The 19,548-nt window shown below is 36.9% G+C and overlaps 2 protein-coding genes across 2 annotated transcripts in view; both read right to left on the bottom strand.

Annotated features, from left to right (window-relative positions):
• Positions 1-19,548, bottom strand: part of alcama (activated leukocyte cell adhesion molecule a) — a 334,175-nt gene that overhangs the window by 150,994 nt on the left and 163,633 nt on the right. The gene's annotated exons all lie outside the window — the stretch shown is intronic.
• The window catches only part of LOC146509274 (uncharacterized), a 37,484-nt gene that overhangs the window by 10,853 nt on the left and 7,083 nt on the right, over positions 1-19,548 (bottom strand). The window contains 2 exon segments of the mRNA XM_085174860.1: positions 2-991; positions 993-17,309. Coding sequence (XP_085030986.1) covers positions 2-991; positions 993-17,309 — 17,307 coding nt within the window.

The raw sequence follows: 19,548 nt of genomic DNA, 5'->3' as shown, positions 1-19,548 counted from the left end.
CAATTCCTTTTTTCATGATTTCCACTTCTTTTGTTTGTCTTCTGAGGTCATCTTCCTTGACTTTTTGTTCATTATGTGTTAAGAAAATTTTGCTTAAAATGTCTTCAAGTCTTTCTTTTTCCGTTTGAACCTGAAGGATACAAATTTTAATCTTGGCTTTTTCTTCATTTGTCTCATGTAACAACCTGTTTACATGTTCCATCTTATTGAGCAGTTCAAGCTTTATGATTTCCATTGAGTCTCTTTCTTCTTTTATATTTTCTTTCTTTTCCTCCACTATTTCAAATTGTTTCTTGATGTCAGACATCAACACCTTCAAATCCATTTTCTCTTTATTCAGCACCTCACTTTCTCTCTCCAGATCTTCTCTGTCGTGTCTCAGATCTTCTTTCAGTTTATCAAGATCTCGTTTGTCCAGTTCAAACTGCTGCTTCCATTCATTTTCTGTGCATTCTCTCTTGGTGACCATGTCTGAAAGGATACTTCTCACACCTTCCTTTTCTCTCTCTAACATTTCAGTGAAACAGTGAATGCTTTCTTTCTGTTTGTCTTGGGTTGTAAGTTTTTCTTCCAACACTGTTTGCAGCCTTGACCTGTTGTCAACATTTTGTAGTAATCTGTCCATTTTGGCTTTTATATCCTCCTTCAGTTGTTGAAGTTTCACTTTCAGAATCTCTAGTGATTTCATTTCATCCATGACTTGGTCTCCCCTCATTTCCATCTCAGACCGCTCTTCTTCCATATTTCTCCTTTCCTTCAACAACAGTTCTCGTTCTTTGGCAATGTCAGTCTTCATCTCTTTCACCTCGTCTTTTTCTTCACTCATGATTTCCTTTGCACGTTCAAGCTCTTCTTGCTTCTTCTTCAGATTCCTCATCAGACTCTCCACTTTTGCTCTTTCACTCTGCAATTCCTTTTTCATGATTTCCACTTCTTTTGTTTGTCTTCTGAGGTCATCTTCCTTGACTTTTTGTTCATTATGTGTTAGGAAATATCTTGCTTAAAATGTCTTCAAGTCTTTCTTTTTCCGTTTGAACCTGAAGGATACAAATTTTAATCTTGGCTTTTTCTTCATTTGTCTCATGTAACAGCCTGTTTACATGTTCCATCTTATTGAGCAGTTCAAGCTTTATGATTTCCATTGCGTTTCTTTCTCCTTTTATATTTTGTTTCTTTTCCTCCACTATTTCAAATTGTTTCTTGATGTCAGACATCAACACCTTCAAATCCATTTTCTCTTTATTCAGCACCTCACTTTCTCTCTCCAGATCTTCTCTGTCGTGTCTCAGATCTTCTTTCAGTTTATCAAGATCTCGTTTGTCCAGTTCAAACTGCTGCTTCCATTCATTTTCTGTGCATTCTCTCTTGGTGACCATGTCTGAAAGGATACTTCTCACACCTTCCTTTTCTCTCTCTAACATTTCAGTGAAACAGCGAATGCTTTCTTTCTTTTTGTCTTGGGTTGTAAGTTTTTCTTCCAACACTGTTTGCAGCCTTGACCTGTTGTCAACATTTTGTTGTAATCTGTCCATTTTGGCTTTTATATCCTCCTTCAGTTGTTGAAGTTTCACTTTCAGAATCTCTAGTGATTTCATTTCATCCATGACTTGGTCTCCCCTCATTTCCATCTCAGACCGCTCTTCTTCCATATTTCTCCTTTCCTTCAACAACAGTTCTCGTTCTTTGGCAATGTCAGTCTTCATCTCTTTCACCTCGTCTTTTTCTTCACTCATGATTTCCTTTGCACGTTCAAGCTCTTCTTGCTTCTTCTTCAGATTCCTCATCAGACTCTCCACTTTTGCTCTTTCACTCTGCAATTCCTTTTTCATGATTTCCACTTCTTTTGTTTGTCTTCTGAGGTCATCTTCCTTGACTTTTTGTTCATTATGTGTTAAGAAAATTTTGCTTAAAATGTCTTCAAGTCTTTCTTTTTCCGTTTGAACCTGAAGGATACAAATTTTAATCTTGGCTTTTTCTTCATTTGTCTCATGTAACAACCTGTTTACATGTTCCATCTTATTGAGCAGTTCAAGCTTTATGATTTCCATTGAGTCTCTTTCTTCTTTTATATTTTCTTTCTTTTCCTCCACTATTTCAAATTGTTTCTTGATGTCAGACATCAACACCTTCAAATCCATTTTCTCTTTATTCAGCACCTCACTTTCTCTCTCCAGATCTTCTCTGTCGTGTCTCAGATCTTCTTTCAGTTTATCAAGATCTCGTTTGTCCAGTTCAAACTGCTGCTTCCATTCATTTTCTGTGCATTCTCTCTTGGTGACCATGTCTGAAAGGATACTTCTCACACCTTCCTTTTCTCTCTCTAACATTTCAGTGAAACAGTGAATGCTTTCTTTCTGTTTGTCTTGGGTTGTAAGTTTTTCTTCCAACACTGTTTGCAGCCTTGACCTGTTGTCAACATTTTGTTGTAATCTGTCCATTTTGGCTTTTATATCCTCCTTCAGTTGTTGAAGTTTCACTTTCAGAATCTCTAGTGATTTCATTTCATCCATGACTCCTCTCATTTCCATCTCAGACCGCTCTTCTTCCATATTTCTCCTTTCCTTCAACAACAGTTCTCGTTCTTTGGCAATGTCAGTCTTCATCTCTTTCACCTCTTCTTTTTCTTCACTCATGATTTCCTTTGCACGTTCAAGCTCTTCTTGCTTCTTCTTCAGATTCCTCATCAGACTCTCCACTTTTGCTCTTTCACTCTGCAATTCCTTTTTCATGATTTCCACTTCTTTTGTTTGTCTTCTGAGGTCATCTTCCTTGACTTTTTGTTCATTATGTGTTAAGAAAATTTTGCTTAAAATGTCTTCAAGTCTTTCTTTTTCCGTTTGAACCTGAAGGATACAAATTTTAATCTTGGCTTTTTCTTCATTTGTCTCATGTAACAACCTGTTTACATGTTCCATCTTATTGAGCAGTTCAAGCTTTATGATTTCCATTGAGTCTCTTTCTTCTTTTATATTTTCTTTCTTTTCTTCCAGTATTTCAGATTGTTTCTTGATATCACACATCAACACCTTCAAATCCATTTTCTCTTTATTCAGCACCTCACTTTCTCTCTCCAGATCTTCTCTGTCGTGTCTCAGATCTTCTTTCAGTTTATCAAGATCTCGTTTGTCCAGTTCAAACTGCTGCTTCCATTCATTTTCTGTGCATTCTCTCTTGGTGACCATGTCTGAAAGGATACTTCTCACACCTTCCTTTTCTCTCTCTAACATTTCAGTGAAACAGCGAATGCTTTCTTTCTGTTTGTCTTGGGTTGTAAGTTTTTCTTCCAACACTGTTTGCAGCCTTGACCTGTTGTCAACATTTTGTAGTAATCTGTCCATTTTGGCTTTTATATCCTCCTTCAGTTGTTGAAGTTTCACTTTCAGAATCTCTAGTGATTTCATTTCATCCATGACTCCTCTCATTTCCATCTCAGACCGCTCTTCTTCCATATTTCTCCATTCCTTCAACAACAGTTCTCGTTCTTTGGCAATGTCAGTCTTCATCTCTTTCACCTCTTCTTTTTCTTCACTCATGATTTCCTTTGCATGTTCAAGCTCTTCTTGCTTCTTCTTCAGATTCCTCATCAGACTCTCCACTTTTGCTCTTTCATTCTGCAATTCCTTTTTCATGATTTCCACTTCTTTTGTTTGTCTTCTGAGGTCATCTTCCTTGACTTTTTGTTCATTATGTGTTAGGAATATCTTGCTTAAAATGTCTTCAAGTCTTTCTTTTTCCATTTGAACCTGAAGGATACAAATTTTAATCTTGGCTTTTTCTTCATTTGTCTCATGTAACAGCCTGTTTACATGTTCCATCTTATTGAGCAGTTCAAGCTTTATGATTTCCATTGCTTCTCTTTCTCCTTTTATATTTTCTTTCTTTTCCTCCACTATTTCAAATTGTTTCTTGATGTCAGACATCAACACCTTCAAATCCATTTTCTCTTTATTCAGCACCTCACTTTCTCTCTCCAGATCTTCTCTGTCGTGTCTCAGATCTTCTTTCAGTTTATCAAGATCTCGTTTGTCCAGTTCAAACTGCTGCTTCCATTCATTTTCTGTGCATTCTCTCTTGGTGACCATGTCTGAAAGGATACTTCTCACACCTTCCTTTTCTCTCTCTAACATTTCAGTGAAACAGTGAATGCTTTCTTTCTGTTTGTCTTGGGTTGTAAGTTTTTCTTCCAACACTGTTTGCAGCCTTGACCTGTTGTCAACATTTTGTTGTAATCTGTCCATTTTGGCTTTTATATCCTCCTTCAGTTGTTGAAGTTTCACTTTCAGAATCTCTAGTGATTTCATTTCATCCATTACTCCTCTCATTTCCATCTCAGACCGCTGTTCTTCCATATTTCTCCTTTCCTTCAACAACAGTTCTCGTTCTTTGGCAATGTCAGTCTTCATCTCTTTCACCTCTTCTTTTTCTTCACTCATGATTTCCTTTGCACGTTCAAGCTCTTCTTGCTTCTTCTTCAGATTCCTCATCAGACTCTCCACTTTTGCTCTTTCACTCTGCAATTCCTTTTTCATGATTTCCACTTCTTTTGTTTGTCTTCTGAGGTCATCTTCCTTGACTTTTTGTTCATTATGTGTTAGGAATATCTTGCTTAAAATGTCTTCAAGTCTTTCTTTTTCCGTTTGAACCTGAAGGATACAAATTTTAATCTTGGCTTTTTCTTCATTTGTCTCATGTAACAGCCTGTTTACATGTTCCATCTTATTGAGCAGTTCAAGCTTTATGATTTCCATTGCGTCTCTTTCTCCTTTTATATTTTCTTTCTTTTCCTCCACTATTTCAAATTGTTTCTTGATGTCAGACATCAACACCTTCAAATCCATTTTCTCTTTATTCAGCACCTCACTTTCTCTCTCCAGATCTTCTCTGTCGTGTCTCAGATCTTCTTTCAGTTTATCAAGATCTCGTTTGTCCAGTTCAAACTGCTGCTTCCATTCATTTTCTGTGCATTCTCTCTTGGTGACCATGTCTGAAAAGATACTTCTAAAACCTTCCTTTTCTTTCTCTAACATTTCAGTGAAACAGTGAATGCTTTCTTTCTGTTTGTCTTGGGTTGTAAGTTTTTCTTCCAACACTGTTTGCAGCCTTGACCTGTTGTCAACATTTTGTAGTAATCTGTCCATTTTGGCTTTTATATCCTCCTTCAGTTGTTGAAGTTTCACTTTCAGAATCTCTAGTGATTTCATTTCATCCATGACTTGGTCTCCCCTCATTTCCATCTCAGACCCCTGTTCTTCCATATTTCTCCTTTCCTTCAACAACAGTTCTCGTTCTTTGGCAATGTCAGTCTTCATCTCTTTCACCTCGTCTTTTTCTTCACTCATGATTTCCTTTGCACGTTCAAGCTCTTCTTGCTTCTTCTTCAGATTCCTCATCAGACTCTCCACTTTTGCTCTTTCACTCTGCAATTCTTTTTTCATGATTTCCACTTCTTTTGTTTGTCTTCTGAGGTCATCTTCCTTGACTTTTTGTTCATTATGTGTTAAGAACATTTTGCTTAAAATGTCTTCAAGTCTTTCTTTTTCCGTTTGAACCTGAAGGATACAAATTTTAATCTTGGCTTTTTCTTCATTTGTCTCATGTAACAACCTGTTTACATGTTCCATCTTATTGAGCAGTTCAAGCTTTATGATTTCCATTGAGTCTCTTTCTTCTTTTATATTTTCTTTCTTTTCTTCCAGTATTTCAGATTGTTTCTTGATATCACACATCAACACCTTCAAATCCATTTTCTCTTTATTCAGCACCTCACTTTCTCTCTCCAGATCTTCTCTGTCGTGTCTCAGATCTTCTTTCAGTTTATCAAGATCTCGTTTGTCCAGTTCAAACTGCTGCTTCCATTCATTTTCTGTGCATTCTCTCTTGGTGACCATGTCTGAAAAGATACTTCTAAAACCTTCCTTTTCTTTCTCTAACATTTCAGTGAAACAGTGAATGCTTTCTTTCTGTTTGTCTTGGGTTGTAAGTTTTTCTTCCAACACTGTTTGCAGCCTTGACCTGTTGTCAACATTTTGTAGTAATCTGTCCATTTTGGCTTTTATATCCTCCTTCAGTTGTTGAAGTTTCACTTTCAGAATCTCTAGTGATTTCATTTCATCCATGACTTGGTCTCCCCTCATTTCCATCTCAGACCCCTGTTCTTCCATATTTCTCCTTTCCTTCAACAACAGTTCTCGTTCTTTGGCAATGTCAGTCTTCATCTCTTTCACCTCGTCTTTTTCTTCACTCATGATTTCCTTTGCACGTTCAAGCTCTTCTTGCTTCTTCTTCAGATTCCTCATCAGACTCTCCACTTTTGCTCTTTCACTCTGCAATTCCTTTTTCATGATTTCCACTTCTTTTGTTTGTCTTCTGAGGTCATCTTCCTTGACTTTTTGTTCATTATGTGTTAGGAATATCTTGCTTAAAATGTCTTCAAGTCTTTCTTTTTCCGTTTGAACCTGAAGGATACAAATTTTAATCTTGGCTTTTTCTTCATTTGTCTCATGTAACAGCCTGTTTACATGTTCCATCTTATTGAGCAGTTCAAGCTTTATGATTTCCATTGCGTTTCTTTCTCCTTTTATATTTTGTTTCTTTTCCTCCACTATTTCAAATTGTTTCTTGATGTCAGACATCAACACCTTCAAATCCATTTTCTCTTTATTCAGCACCTCACTTTCTCTCTCCAGATCTTCTCTGTCGTGTCTCAGATCTTCTTTCAGTTTATCAAGATCTCGTTTGTCCAGTTCAAACTGCTGCTTCCATTCATTTTCTGTGCATTCTCTCTTGGTGACCATGTCTGAAAGGATACTTCTCACACCTTCCTTTTCTCTCTCTAACATTTCAGTGAAACAGCGAATGCTTTCTTTCTTTTTGTCTTGGGTTGTAAGTTTTTCTTCCAACACTGTTTGCAGCCTTGACCTGTTGTCAACATTTTGTTGTAATCTGTCCATTTTGGCTTTTATATCCTCCTTCAGTTGTTGAAGTTTCACTTTCAGAATCTCTAGTGATTTCATTTCATCCATGACTTGGTCTCCCCTCATTTCCATCTCAGACCGCTCTTCTTCCATATTTCTCCTTTCCTTCAACAACAGTTCTCGTTCTTTGGCAATGTCAGTCTTCATCTCTTTCACCTCGTCTTTTTCTTCACTCATTATTTCCTTTGCACGTTCAAGCTCTTCTTGCTTCTTCTTCAGATTCCTCATCAGACTCTCCACTTTTGCTCTTTCACTCTGCAATTCCTTTTTCATGATTTCCACTTCTTTTGTTTGTCTTCTGAGGTCATCTTCCTTGACTTTTTGTTCATTATGTGTTAAGAAAATTTTGCTTAAAATGTCTTCAAGTCTTTCTTTTTCCGTTTGAACCTGAAGGATACAAATTTTAATCTTGGCTTTTTCTTCATTTGTCTCATGTAACAACCTGTTTACATGTTCCATCTTATTGAGCAGTTCAAGCTTTATGATTTCCATTGAGTCTCTTTCTTCTTTTATATTTTCTTTCTTTTCCTCCACTATTTCAAATTGTTTCTTGATGTCAGACATCAACACCTTCAAATCCATTTTCTCTTTATTCAGCACCTCACTTTCTCTCTCCAGATCTTCTCTGTCGTGTCTCAGATCTTCTTTCAGTTTATCAAGATCTCGTTTGTCCAGTTCAAACTGCTGCTTCCATTCATTTTCTGTGCATTCTCTCTTGGTGACCATGTCTGAAAGAATACTTCTCACACCTTCCTTTTCTCTCTCTAACATTTCAGTGAAACAGTGAATGCTTTCTTTCTGTTTGTCTTGGGTTGTAAGTTTTTCTTCCAACACTGTTTGCAGCCTTGACCTGTTGTCAACATTTTGTTGTAATCTGTCCATTTTGGCTTTTATATCCTCCTTCAGTTGTTGAAGTTTCACTTTCAGAATCTCTAGTGATTTCATTTCATCCATGACTCCTCTCATTTCCATCTCAGACCGCTCTTCTTCCATATTTCTCCTTTCCTTCAACAACAGTTCTCGTTCTTTGGCAATGTCAGTCTTCATCTCTTTCACCTCTTCTTTTTCTTCACTCATGATTTCCTTTGCACGTTCAAGCTCTTCTTGCTTCTTCTTCAGATTCCTCATCAGACTCTCCACTTTTGCTCTTTCACTCTGCAATTCCTTTTTCATGATTTCCACTTCTTTTGTTTGTCTTCTGAGGTCATCTTCCTTGACTTTTTGTTCATTATGTGTTAAGAAAATTTTGCTTAAAATGTCTTCAAGTCTTTCTTTTTCCGTTTGAACCTGAAGGATACAAATTTTAATCTTGGCTTTTTCTTCATTTGTCTCATGTAACAACCTGTTTACATGTTCCATCTTATTGAGCAGTTCAAGCTTTATGATTTCCATTGAGTCTCTTTCTTCTTTTATATTTTCTTTCTTTTCTTCCAGTATTTCAGATTGTTTCTTGATATCACACATCAACACCTTCAAATCCATTTTCTCTTTATTCAGCACCTCACTTTCTCTCTCCAGATCTTCTCTGTCGTGTCTCAGATCTTCTTTCAGTTTATCAAGATCTCGTTTGTCCAGTTCAAACTGCTGCTTCCATTCATTTTCTGTGCATTCTCTCTTGGTGACCATGTCTGAAAGGATACTTCTCACACCTTCCTTTTCTCTCTCTAACATTTCAGTGAAACAGCGAATGCTTTCTTTCTTTTTGTCTTGGGTTGTAAGTTTTTCTTCCAACACTGTTTGCAGCCTTGACCTGTTGTCAACATTTTGTAGTAATCTGTCCATTTTGGCTTTTATATCCTCCTTCAGTTGTTGAAGTTTCACTTTCAGAATCTCTAGTGATTTCATTTCATCCATGACTCCTCTCATTTCCATCTCAGACCGCTCTTCTTCCATATTTCTCCATTCCTTCAACAACAGTTCTCGTTCTTTGGCAATGTCAGTCTTCATCTCTTTCACCTCTTCTTTTTCTTCACTCATGATTTCCTTTGCATGTTCAAGCTCTTCTTGCTTCTTCTTCAGATTCCTCATCAGACTCTCCACTTTTGCTCTTTCATTCTGCAATTCCTTTTTCATGATTTCCACTTCTTTTGTTTGTCTTCTGAGGTCATCTTCCTTGACTTTTTGTTCATTATGTGTTAGGAATATCTTGCTTAAAATGTCTTCAAGTCTTTCTTTTTCCATTTGAACCTGAAGGATACAAATTTTAATCTTGGCTTTTTCTTCATTTGTCTCATGTAACAGCCTGTTTACATGTTCCATCTTATTGAGCAGTTCAAGCTTTATGATTTCCATTGCTTCTCTTTCTCCTTTTATATTTTCTTTCTTTTCCTCCACTATTTCAAATTGTTTCTTGATGTCAGACATCAACACCTTCAAATCCATTTTCTCTTTATTCAGCACCTCACTTTCTCTCTCCAGATCTTCTCTGTCGTGTCTCAGATCTTCTTTCAGTTTATCAAGATCTCGTTTGTCCAGTTCAAACTGCTGCTTCCATTCATTTTCTGTGCATTCTCTCTTGGTGACCATGTCTGAAAGGATACTTCTCACACCTTCCTTTTCTCTCTCTAACATTTCAGTGAAACAGTGAATGCTTTCTTTCTGTTTGTCTTGGGTTGTAAGTTTTTCTTCCAACACTGTTTGCAGCCTTGACCTGTTGTCAACATTTTGTTGTAATCTGTCCATTTTGGCTTTTATATCCTCCTTCAGTTGTTGAAGTTTCACTTTCAGAATCTCTAGTGATTTCATTTCATCCATTACTCCTCTCATTTCCATCTCAGACCGCTGTTCTTCCATATTTCTCCTTTCCTTCAACAACAGTTCTCGTTCTTTGGCAATGTCAGTCTTCATCTCTTTCACCTCTTCTTTTTCTTCACTCATGATTTCCTTTGCACGTTCAAGCTCTTCTTGCTTCTTCTTCAGATTCCTCATCAGACTCTCCACTTTTGCTCTTTCACTCTGCAATTCCTTTTTCATGATTTCCACTTCTTTTGTTTGTCTTCTGAGGTCATCTTCCTTGACTTTTTGTTCATTATGTGTTAAGAACATTTTGCTTAAAATGTCTTCAAGTCTTTCTTTTTCCGTTTGAACCTGAAGGATACAAATTTTAATCTTGGCTTTTTCTTCATTTGTCTCATGTAACAACCTGTTTACATGTTCCATCTTATTGAGCAGTTCAAGCTTTATGATTTCCATTGAGTCTCTTTCTTCTTTTATATTTTCTTTCTTTTCTTCCAGTATTTCAGATTGTTTCTTGATATCACACATCAACACCTTCAAATCCATTTTCTCTTTATTCAGCACCTCACTTTCTCTCTCCAGATCTTCTCTGTTGTGTCTCAGATCTTCTTTCAGTTTATCAAGATCTCGTTTGTCCAGTTCAAACTGCTGCTTCCATTCATTTTCTGTGCATTCTCTCTTGGTGACCATGTCTGAAAAGATACTTCTAAAACCTTCCTTTTCTTTCTCTAACATTTCAGTGAAACAGTGAATGCTTTCTTTCTGTTTGTCTTGGGTTGTAAGTTTTTCTTCCAACACTGTTTGCAGCCTTGACCTGTTGTCAACATTTTGTAGTAATCTGTCCATTTTGGCTTTTATATCCTCCTTCAGTTGTTGAAGTTTCACTTTCAGAATCTCTAGTGATTTCATTTCATCCATGACTTGGTCTCCCCTCATTTCCATCTCAGACCCCTGTTCTTCCATATTTCTCCTTTCCTTCAACAACAGTTCTCGTTCTTTGGCAATGTCAGTCTTCATCTCTTTCACCTCGTCTTTTTCTTCACTCATGATTTCCTTTGCACGTTCAAGCTCTTCTTGCTTCTTCTTCAGATTCCTCATCAGACTCTCCACTTTTGCTCTTTCACTCTGCAATTCCTTTTTCATGATTTCCACTTCTTTTGTTTGTCTTCTGAGGTCATCTTCCTTGACTTTTTGTTCATTATGTGTTAGGAATATCTTGCTTAAAATGTCTTCAAGTCTTTCTTTTTCCATTTGAACCTGAAGGATACAAATTTTAATCTTGGCTTTTTCTTCATTTGTCTCATGTAACAGCCTGTTTACATGTTCCATCTTATTGAGCAGTTCAAGCTTTATGATTTCCATTGCGTTTCTTTCTCCTTTTATATTTTGTTTCTTTTCCTCCACTATTTCAAATTGTTTCTTGATGTCAGACATCAACACCTTCAAATCCATTTTCTCTTTATTCAGCACCTCACTTTCTCTCTCCAGATCTTCTCTGTCGTGTCTCAGATCTTCTTTCAGTTTATCAAGATCTCGTTTGTCCAGTTCAAACTGCTGCTTCCATTCATTTTCTGTGCATTCTCTCTTGGTGACCATGTCTGAAAGGATACTTCTCACACCTTCCTTTTCTCTCTCTAACATTTCAGTGAAACAGCGAATGCTTTCTTTCTTTTTGTCTAGGGTTGTAAGTTTTTCTTCCAACACTGTTTGCAGCATTGGCCTGTTGTCAACATTTTGTAGTAATCTGTCCATTTTGGCTTTTATATCCTCCTTCAGTTGTTGAAGTTTCACTTTCAGAATCTCTAGTGATTTCATTTCATCCATGACTTGGTCTCCCCTCATTTCCATCTCAGACCGCTCTTCTTCCATATTTCTCCTTTCCTTCAACAACAGTTCTCGTTCTTTGGCAATGTCAGTCTTCATCTCTTTCACCTCGTCTTTTTCTTCACTCATTATTTCCTTTGCACGTTCAAGCTCTTCTTGCTTCTTCTTCAGATTCCTCATCAGACTCTCCACTTTTGCTCTTTCACTCTGCAATTCCTTTTTCATGATTTCCACTTCTTTTGTTTGTCTTCTGAGGTCATCTTCCTTGACTTTTTGTTCATTATGTGTTAAGAACATTTTGCTTAAAATGTCTTCAAGTCTTTCTTTTTCCGTTTGAACCTGAAGGATACAAATTTTAATCTTGGCTTTTTCTTCATTTGTCTCATGTAACAACCTGTTTACATGTTCCATCTTATTGAGCAGTTCAAGCTTTATGATTTCCATTGAGTCTCTTTCTTCTTTTATATTTTCTTTCTTTTCTTCCAGTATTTCAGATTGTTTCTTGATATTACACATCAACACCTTCAAATCCATTTTCTCTTTATTCAGCACCTCACTTTCTCTCTCCAGATCTTCTCTGTCGTGTCTCAGATCTTCTTTCAGTTTATCAAGATCTCGTTTGTCCAGTTCAAACTGCTGCTTCCATTCATTTTCTGTGCATTCTCTCTTGGTGACCATGTCTGAAAGGATACTTCTCACACCTTCCTTTTCTCTCTCTAACATTTCAGTGAAACAGTGAATGCTTTCTTTCTGTTTGTCTTGGGTTGTAAGTTTTTCTTCCAACACTCTTTGCAGCCTTGACCTGTTGTCAACATTTTGTTGTAATCTGTCCATTTTGGCTTTTATATCCTCCTTCAGTTGTTGAAGTTTCACTTTCAGAATCTCTAGTGATTTCATTTCATCCATGACTCCTCTCATTTCCATCTCAGACCGCTCTTCTTCCATATTTCTCCTTTCCTTCAACAACAGTTCTCGTTCTTTGGCAATGTCAGTCTTCATCTCTTTCACCTCTTCTTTTTCTTCACTCATGATTTCCTTTGCACGTTCAAGCTCTTCTTGCTTCTTCTTCAGATTCCTCATCAGACTCTCCACTTTTGCTCTTTCACTCTGCAATTCCTTTTTCATGATTTCCACTTCTTTTGTTTGTCTTCTGAGGTCATCTTCCTTGACTTTTTGTTCATTATGTGTTAAGAAAATCTTGCTTAAAATGTCTTCAAGTCTTTCTTTTTCCGTTTGAACCCGAAGGATACAAATTTTAATCTTGGCTTTTTCTTCATTTGTCTCATGTAACAGCCTGTTTACATGTTCCATCTTATTGAGCAGTTCAAGCTTTATGATTTCCATTGAGTCTCTTTCTTCTTTTATATTTTCTTTCTTTTCTTCCAATATTTCAGATTGTTTCTTGATGTCACACATCAACACCTTCAAATCCATTTTCTCTTTATTCAGCACCTCACTTTCTCTCTCCAGATCTTCTCTGTCGTGTCTCAGATCTTCTTTCAGTTTATCAAGATCTCGTTTGTCCAGTTCAAACTGCTGCTTCCATTCATTTTCTGTGCATTCTCTCTTGGTGACCATGTCTGAAAGGATACTTCTCACACCTTCCTTTTCTCTCTCTAACATTTCAGTGAAACAGTGAATGCTTTCTTTCTGTTTGTCTTGGGTTGTAAGTTTTTCTTCCAACACTGTTTGCAGCCTTGACCTGTTGTCAACATTTTGTTGTAATCTGTCCATTTTGGCTTTTATATCCTCCTTCAGTTGTTGAAGTTTCACTTTCAGAATCTCTAGTGATTTCATTTCATCCATGACTCGGTCCCCTCTCATTTCCATCTCAGACCGCTCTTCTTCCATATTTCTCCATTCCTTCAACAACAGTTCTCGTTCTTTGGCAATGTCAGTCTTCATCTCTTTCACCTCGTCTTTTTCTTCACTCATGATTTCCTTTGCACGTTCAAGCTCTTCTTGCTTCTTCTTCAGATTCCTCATCAGACTCTCCACTTTTGCTCTTTCATTCTGTAATTCCTTTTTCATGATTTCCACTTCTTTTGTTTGTCTTCCGAGGTCATCTTCCTTGACTTTTTGTTCATTATGTGTTAAGAAAATCTTGCTTAAAATGTCTTCAAGTCTTTCTTTTTCCGTTTGAACCTGAAGGATACAAATTTTAATCTTGGCTTTTTCTTCATTTGTCTCATGTAACAGCCTGTTTACATGTTCCATCTTATTGAGCAGTTCAAGCTTTATGATTTCCATTGAGTCTCTTTCTTCTTTTATATTTTCTTTCTTTTCTTCCAATATTTCAGATTGTTTCTTGATGTCACATATCAACACCTTCAAATCCATTTTCTCTTTATTCAGCACCTCACTTTCTCTCTCCAGATCTTCTCTGTCGTGTCTCAGATCTTCTTTCAGTTTATCAAGATCTCGTTTGTTCAGTTCAAACTGCTGCTTCCATTCATTTTCTGTGCATTCTCTCTTGGTGACCATGACTTGGTCTCCTCTCATTTCCATCTCTTTCTGTTCATCTTTGATGTTTCTCCTTTCCTTCAACAACAGTTCTTTTCTATTCTCACGTCTAGTTTTCATCTGGTTGACTTTTTCTTTTTCCTGGTTACATTTTTTGATCTCTTTTTTTATCAGGTCTTGTTTTGTGTCTTGTAAGATAACCCTTTTTATACCATCCTTAATCGTTTCTCTTTCATCCAAGGCATCTTTTTCTATCTCATATATTGTTTTCCTTCCATTTTCATGTTTTTCTTGCTCCGTCTCGATTTTTGTCTCCACTTGTTCCCCATGTTTTGGCTCTTGTTGTATGTTTTTTAATGCGCACCGTATAATTTCCTTTTGCCTATTTAATTCACTTTTAATATTCAGTGTTTCTTTCCTTGTGGTCATGTAGAAATTTTTTTGGTCTTGCATGTGTTTATTTTCATTCTGAATTATTCCAATGATGAATTTAGTGTTTTTAATTACCTTTTTATATTCCCCTAAGTATTTCTTGAGTAGTTCCCATTGTTTTTGAATTTTCTTCCTTTTTTCTTTCATCCTCATGTCTTCAATTTCACTTTCCATCCCTTTCTTTTCTTTTTGCAACTTCTGCTTTATTTCTTGTTCACCTTGATGTTTGATGATCTCCTCTCGTTGTTGTTCAACCTCCTTTTTCTGCTTTGTTTCTCTCACGAGGGCAGTTCTTTCTTCTTTGAAAGTAGCCCATATTCTTTTTATCTTCTGTTCTTTTTGAATGCTTCTTTTGATTACACGTTGGTTTTCTCTTTTCTTCATCTCCAGCTCAACCACCAGAGCTTCTATCTCTTGTCTTTCCCTTTTAATATTTTCTAGTCTCATATCAAGCTTCTGTTTTTCTCTTTGGATTTTTTCCCAGATGTTGATTGTTTCATCCATCTCTGCAGTGTCTTGTATGGTAACTCTTCCAAAGATTATATTAAGCTGATATTTTAACCTCTTCATTTTGTTTGTTATATTCTTATTTTCAGCCTCAACTTCTCTGAATCCTTTTCTGTCCTTTTCTAAATGAGCATTCACATTTTCTAGAATTTTCATCTCTGTCCTAATTGTTCCCATGTGTAAATTAAACTTGTCTCTTATGTCTTGGATGTAAATAGAATACTGAGAAACTTTTGAGCTGTAGTTTTTAATTTTCTCCATTAACATGTTCACATCTTTCCTTCCAAAATGTTTTTCATGTTCATTGGGTAGATGGATGAACAGATTATGGTCTCTCTGCTTCTCCTCAGCCAGCTCTTCCATCTGTCGTTTCAATTTTACCCTTAACACTTCTAGTTCATCCCTTTTTCTCATAGTCATCTCCAGTCTTTGGTCTAATTCTCTTCTTTTCTTTTTGATCTCGGTCCTCAATGCTTCCTTTTCTTGTTGTATTTCATACCACATTATTTCAATTTCCTCCTTTTTTCTCATGCTTTTTCTAAAAAAACGCTCGAATTCTTTTGCCTTTATTTTCAATTCCGATTGCAGCAGCTCCATTTCTCTTATTTGCCTTTTGGTCATGTGTACTCTGTCATCAAGCTCCTGTTTGTGTCTTTCAGTTTTCTCACTCAAATAGTTCACCTGTTCATCCTGTATTTCTGTTTCAGTTAGCTGTTTAACCATTTTCTCATTCTTTATCGCTGTTTGGATCTGTTCTGTCATCTCAGTCTCTTCTCTCTTGATTATTTGTTTTACATTCTCACTAACTGATTTTTTATTTTTTTGACCCAGACTGTCTAATAAAAGTTTTACCTCCTCCAGTTTCTCATTAACTTGTTTGAGGCTTTCTGTTCCCTCAGTTTCTTTGTCCATTTTGTTTTTTGTCAGTTTATCTCTTTCATTGTCCATTGTCTTCTTAATTTCAGTCTTGAAAATTTCAAGAGCAGTTATCTGCTTTGGTGTAATACCGTGTTCCATGTCTGGTTTTGTGCCTTTTGTCAAGTTAAGGTTAATGCAGTCAAGGTCTTTAAACTGTCTTAGTTTTATTTCAGTCTCCTTCATACTAATTTCTATCTCTTCAATTTTCCTTCTGGTCTTAGCGGCTATTTTCTCAACTGTGTTCTTAACTTTTGTCATTTTTTCTAAATTCTGCCGAATCAGTTCAGTTTGCCTCTGCATTTTTATTTTAAAGATGTCTAATCTGTCTCTCTCTTTCAAAGTATTTTCTAACCTTTGATCTAATTCTCTTCTCTTCTTTTTCACTGCAGTTTTCATTGATTTCATATTGCTCATTTCTTCTGTCATATGTACTTCACTTTGCTTTATTTTGGTTTTTACAATTTCCAAAAACTCTTGAAACTGTTTGATGTCTTTTAGCAATCCTTCAATTTCACTGCCTTCCTTCTGTTGATATTTGTCCATGTTATTTTTTTCCGCTAGGTTCTCAAGTCCTCCTCTTAGCGTTCTTATAATCTCTTGTGTTTTGTAAATCTCTGCCCTGAGTCTTTGTATATCGGCTCCTCTGCCCTTTTTATCTTCATCGGTGTGTTCAACATGTTTTTTCATCTCTTCTCCTGATTTCTGAATTAGTTTTTGCTTGTTAACATTAAGTCTTATCAAGCTAGACTCTTGTTTTATTTTTTTGGCATCGTACCCCTCTTGTACTTCATATTTCATTATTTCATTTTTGAAAACTTTGGTGCTCACCATCAAAATCTTTCTCTGTTCAGTTTCTTCCAACAGCTTAGTTAATACTTCCTGGGCATTTTCAGTTTCCCCGACTGTAATTACAGTGCCTGCCCTCTGCAGGTCATTTATTTCCAAAATGAGCCTTTTAATGTCTTGAGTTTTTTCTTTCATGTTATCAACAGTGTACTTTATTTGCTCCTTTATTTCCCCCTCTTGCTGCTTTAGGTTACGTATCAGTTTTTCCACTTCTTCCCTTTCTCTTACAATTATCAGTAATTCAGTTTTATCATGCACTGCTTCTTCATGAATTTCAGTTTGCATCTGTAAGCAAAAGTCCTGCTCCCCATTTTTGCCTTCTGCAAAACAGTATTTGGATTCAAAATGCTCCTTCTGTTGTTCTTTTATTTTTTTATTTTGATGCTGATCATCTAATGTTACAGAATTTTGTAATGATGTTGTATCTGTTATACTTTCTGTCCCCCTTTTGTCCTTTGGAATTGCTGATGTTTGATCCTCGAGGGAGTCTGTGTCTATTTCTTTCTGTGATTCTTGAAGTTTGGATGCGTTCACTGAAAAAGTATGTTTGATTGTAGATTGTGTCGATATCCATTTGTTGACCCAAGTTTTCATGGATGTCAGTTTTTCCTTCACAAAAACAGAAAAAAAAGAGCTTTTTTGCTTTTGATGACACCAAGACAACAATAAAGATCTTCTTAAAACATCTGTGTTTTAATTTTTTGTTTCACATTTATGGATCTTACTAGGGTTGGGCCATATGTAAAAATTTTCCAACCGACAATCATCAGTCCAATAATCGACGATGGGCAATATATTCGCGCATACGCAGACTTTTTGATTGGCAGAGCAATGTAATCATGCATGGAGTGATTTGCACATTTACAACACAGATGAAGTCCAAACATGGATGAACTAATTTCCCAAAAAAATTAGGGCTGTCAGCATTTACGCGGTCATCACGATTAACCCATCTGGAGTGCAGAATGAATAAACTTTGGACAAACTGCTCGAAATGCGTTGAGAGAGACATTTAAGGGATTTTGACTCAGCCTGCGATCCAGATGGGTTAATTGTTAAACGCGTTAGTCGCTATGGTGGCGCTTTAACATTGACAGCACTAAAGAAATATAAAGTTGCCAATTTGGGATTTCTTTGGCTTTAAACCAGATGAAAATAGTAAACCTAAGGATGTAACCAAAACGGTCTGCCCCTTGTGCAGATGTATATCTGCAGTATAAAGTACTCAAACACGACTAATTGCATGAGCATGTACGTGTCCATCATCTGGCTGGGTATGCTAGTGTAGTGAAGCAGAGTTTAGGGAAGGATTTTACGTGATGTCCTCGAATGCAGCACTAACATCACATCTTCCCAGCTGATAATTAGCAACCTTATAAGAAACAGTTGCGCTTCACTACCACATGGAGGTATTTGGCAGTCTTTTCCCATCCAAGATGGCTGAGGGCATTAGGCAGCTTAAGCACTGCAGAGCTCCTCAGGAAAGCTGCTCGTTTTAGTGTTGCCCTTTAGAGAATGGTAAGAGGGACTCTTGCGTTTGTCATAATGTGGCATATAGTAGGGTGGACCTTGACGACTGTTTCCCTTTTTTGTTACAGGATTGTGCCATACTGCTGCTGTCTTGTGCTGTCTTGTTTTGTTTCATTCTTTCTTTTTCAATTTTATTCTGTCTTGTTGTGGCCTTACAAACGTTTATGGACTGGCCTCGACTGACTCTTGGTCTTATGATCTTTTACTTGGAATTTTTAATATATTTTTAACTTGCTTTTATAAAGAACTGTAACTGAGGGTGGGTTTGTTTTATTTATCTCTTTTACTAATTTGTTTAACGTTTTACGCTTTGTTTTATTGCTTTAGTGGAGGTGCGGCCGCTTGTTGAGGGGCTAGGCACATGAGGTGGAATCCCCTCCTCGATGCATGAGAGTGTACACGCATAGGTAGACTGCACCATTTAGATTTCAGTGTGAGTGACAGTGAGGTTTGCAGTGGAACTACATGGGTGAGTAATTGGTGGCACCCTTGGGCACTCCTCTCTGTAGGTTGCCTCAAGTGGCCGGTCTCAACTATTTTGTTTAGTTACTTTATTGAGTTATTTTACTAGGGTAGCACCGTGGCAGCGAGCCTTGTGGTTTTTAATCATTGTTTGTTAATTGTTTTAATTAACAGTCTTGCAGTCTCGGCCCTGCTACCCTAAGAACTTCTCTGATTTCAGTTCTATGCTTTTTAGTAGTTTAACTTAATAAATTTTGATTTGTAAAACTGATCTGCCTCACCTCTGCTGTTAATAACTAGCCTGTGGGCTTTGGTAGATAGTGTAACATCTACACTGGCTATAAAAAAAATCTTTCCTGGGGTGTAACTCTCCTTTCAGGTAGCGTTGTCAACATCCCTTAGTCACCTTCCCTTGTTATCCCTCATTTGCGCCACCACACAAGGCTATCACCAGCTTCTGCAGCTCCATCAACAAGCATTTGGGCACACTCTCAAGAGGGTGCATTTGCTCACAGATAAAAGAAGGTGCTTTTAAACCAGTACTTTTTTTTTTTTTTCTGTTTACTGATTCTATTTGCTCCATTATTAGCAAACTTACTCATGGGCAAATAAAAAATAAATCGCCAGTGGGCTCAACCTATCGTCGATAGTCGATATATTCGTCCAATTGCCCAACCCTAGATCTTACAGACTGCTATGCTCCTGAGCCTGGCAGTTGCAATAAAGGTAGAAATCTTCTATGTCACTTAGGCTACGTCCACACGTACCCGGGTATTTTTGAAAACACAGATTTTTCTATGCGTTTGCACCTTTCGTCCACACGTAAACAGCGTTTTCGGTCACTGAAAACTGAGAT

This window comes from Neolamprologus multifasciatus, chromosome 10, assembly GCF_963576455.1.
Source record: "Neolamprologus multifasciatus chromosome 10, fNeoMul1.2, whole genome shotgun sequence".
NCBI classification, from domain to species: domain Eukaryota; kingdom Metazoa; phylum Chordata; class Actinopteri; order Cichliformes; family Cichlidae; genus Neolamprologus; species Neolamprologus multifasciatus.
This window is presented reverse-complemented; position numbering and strand designations above follow the sequence as displayed.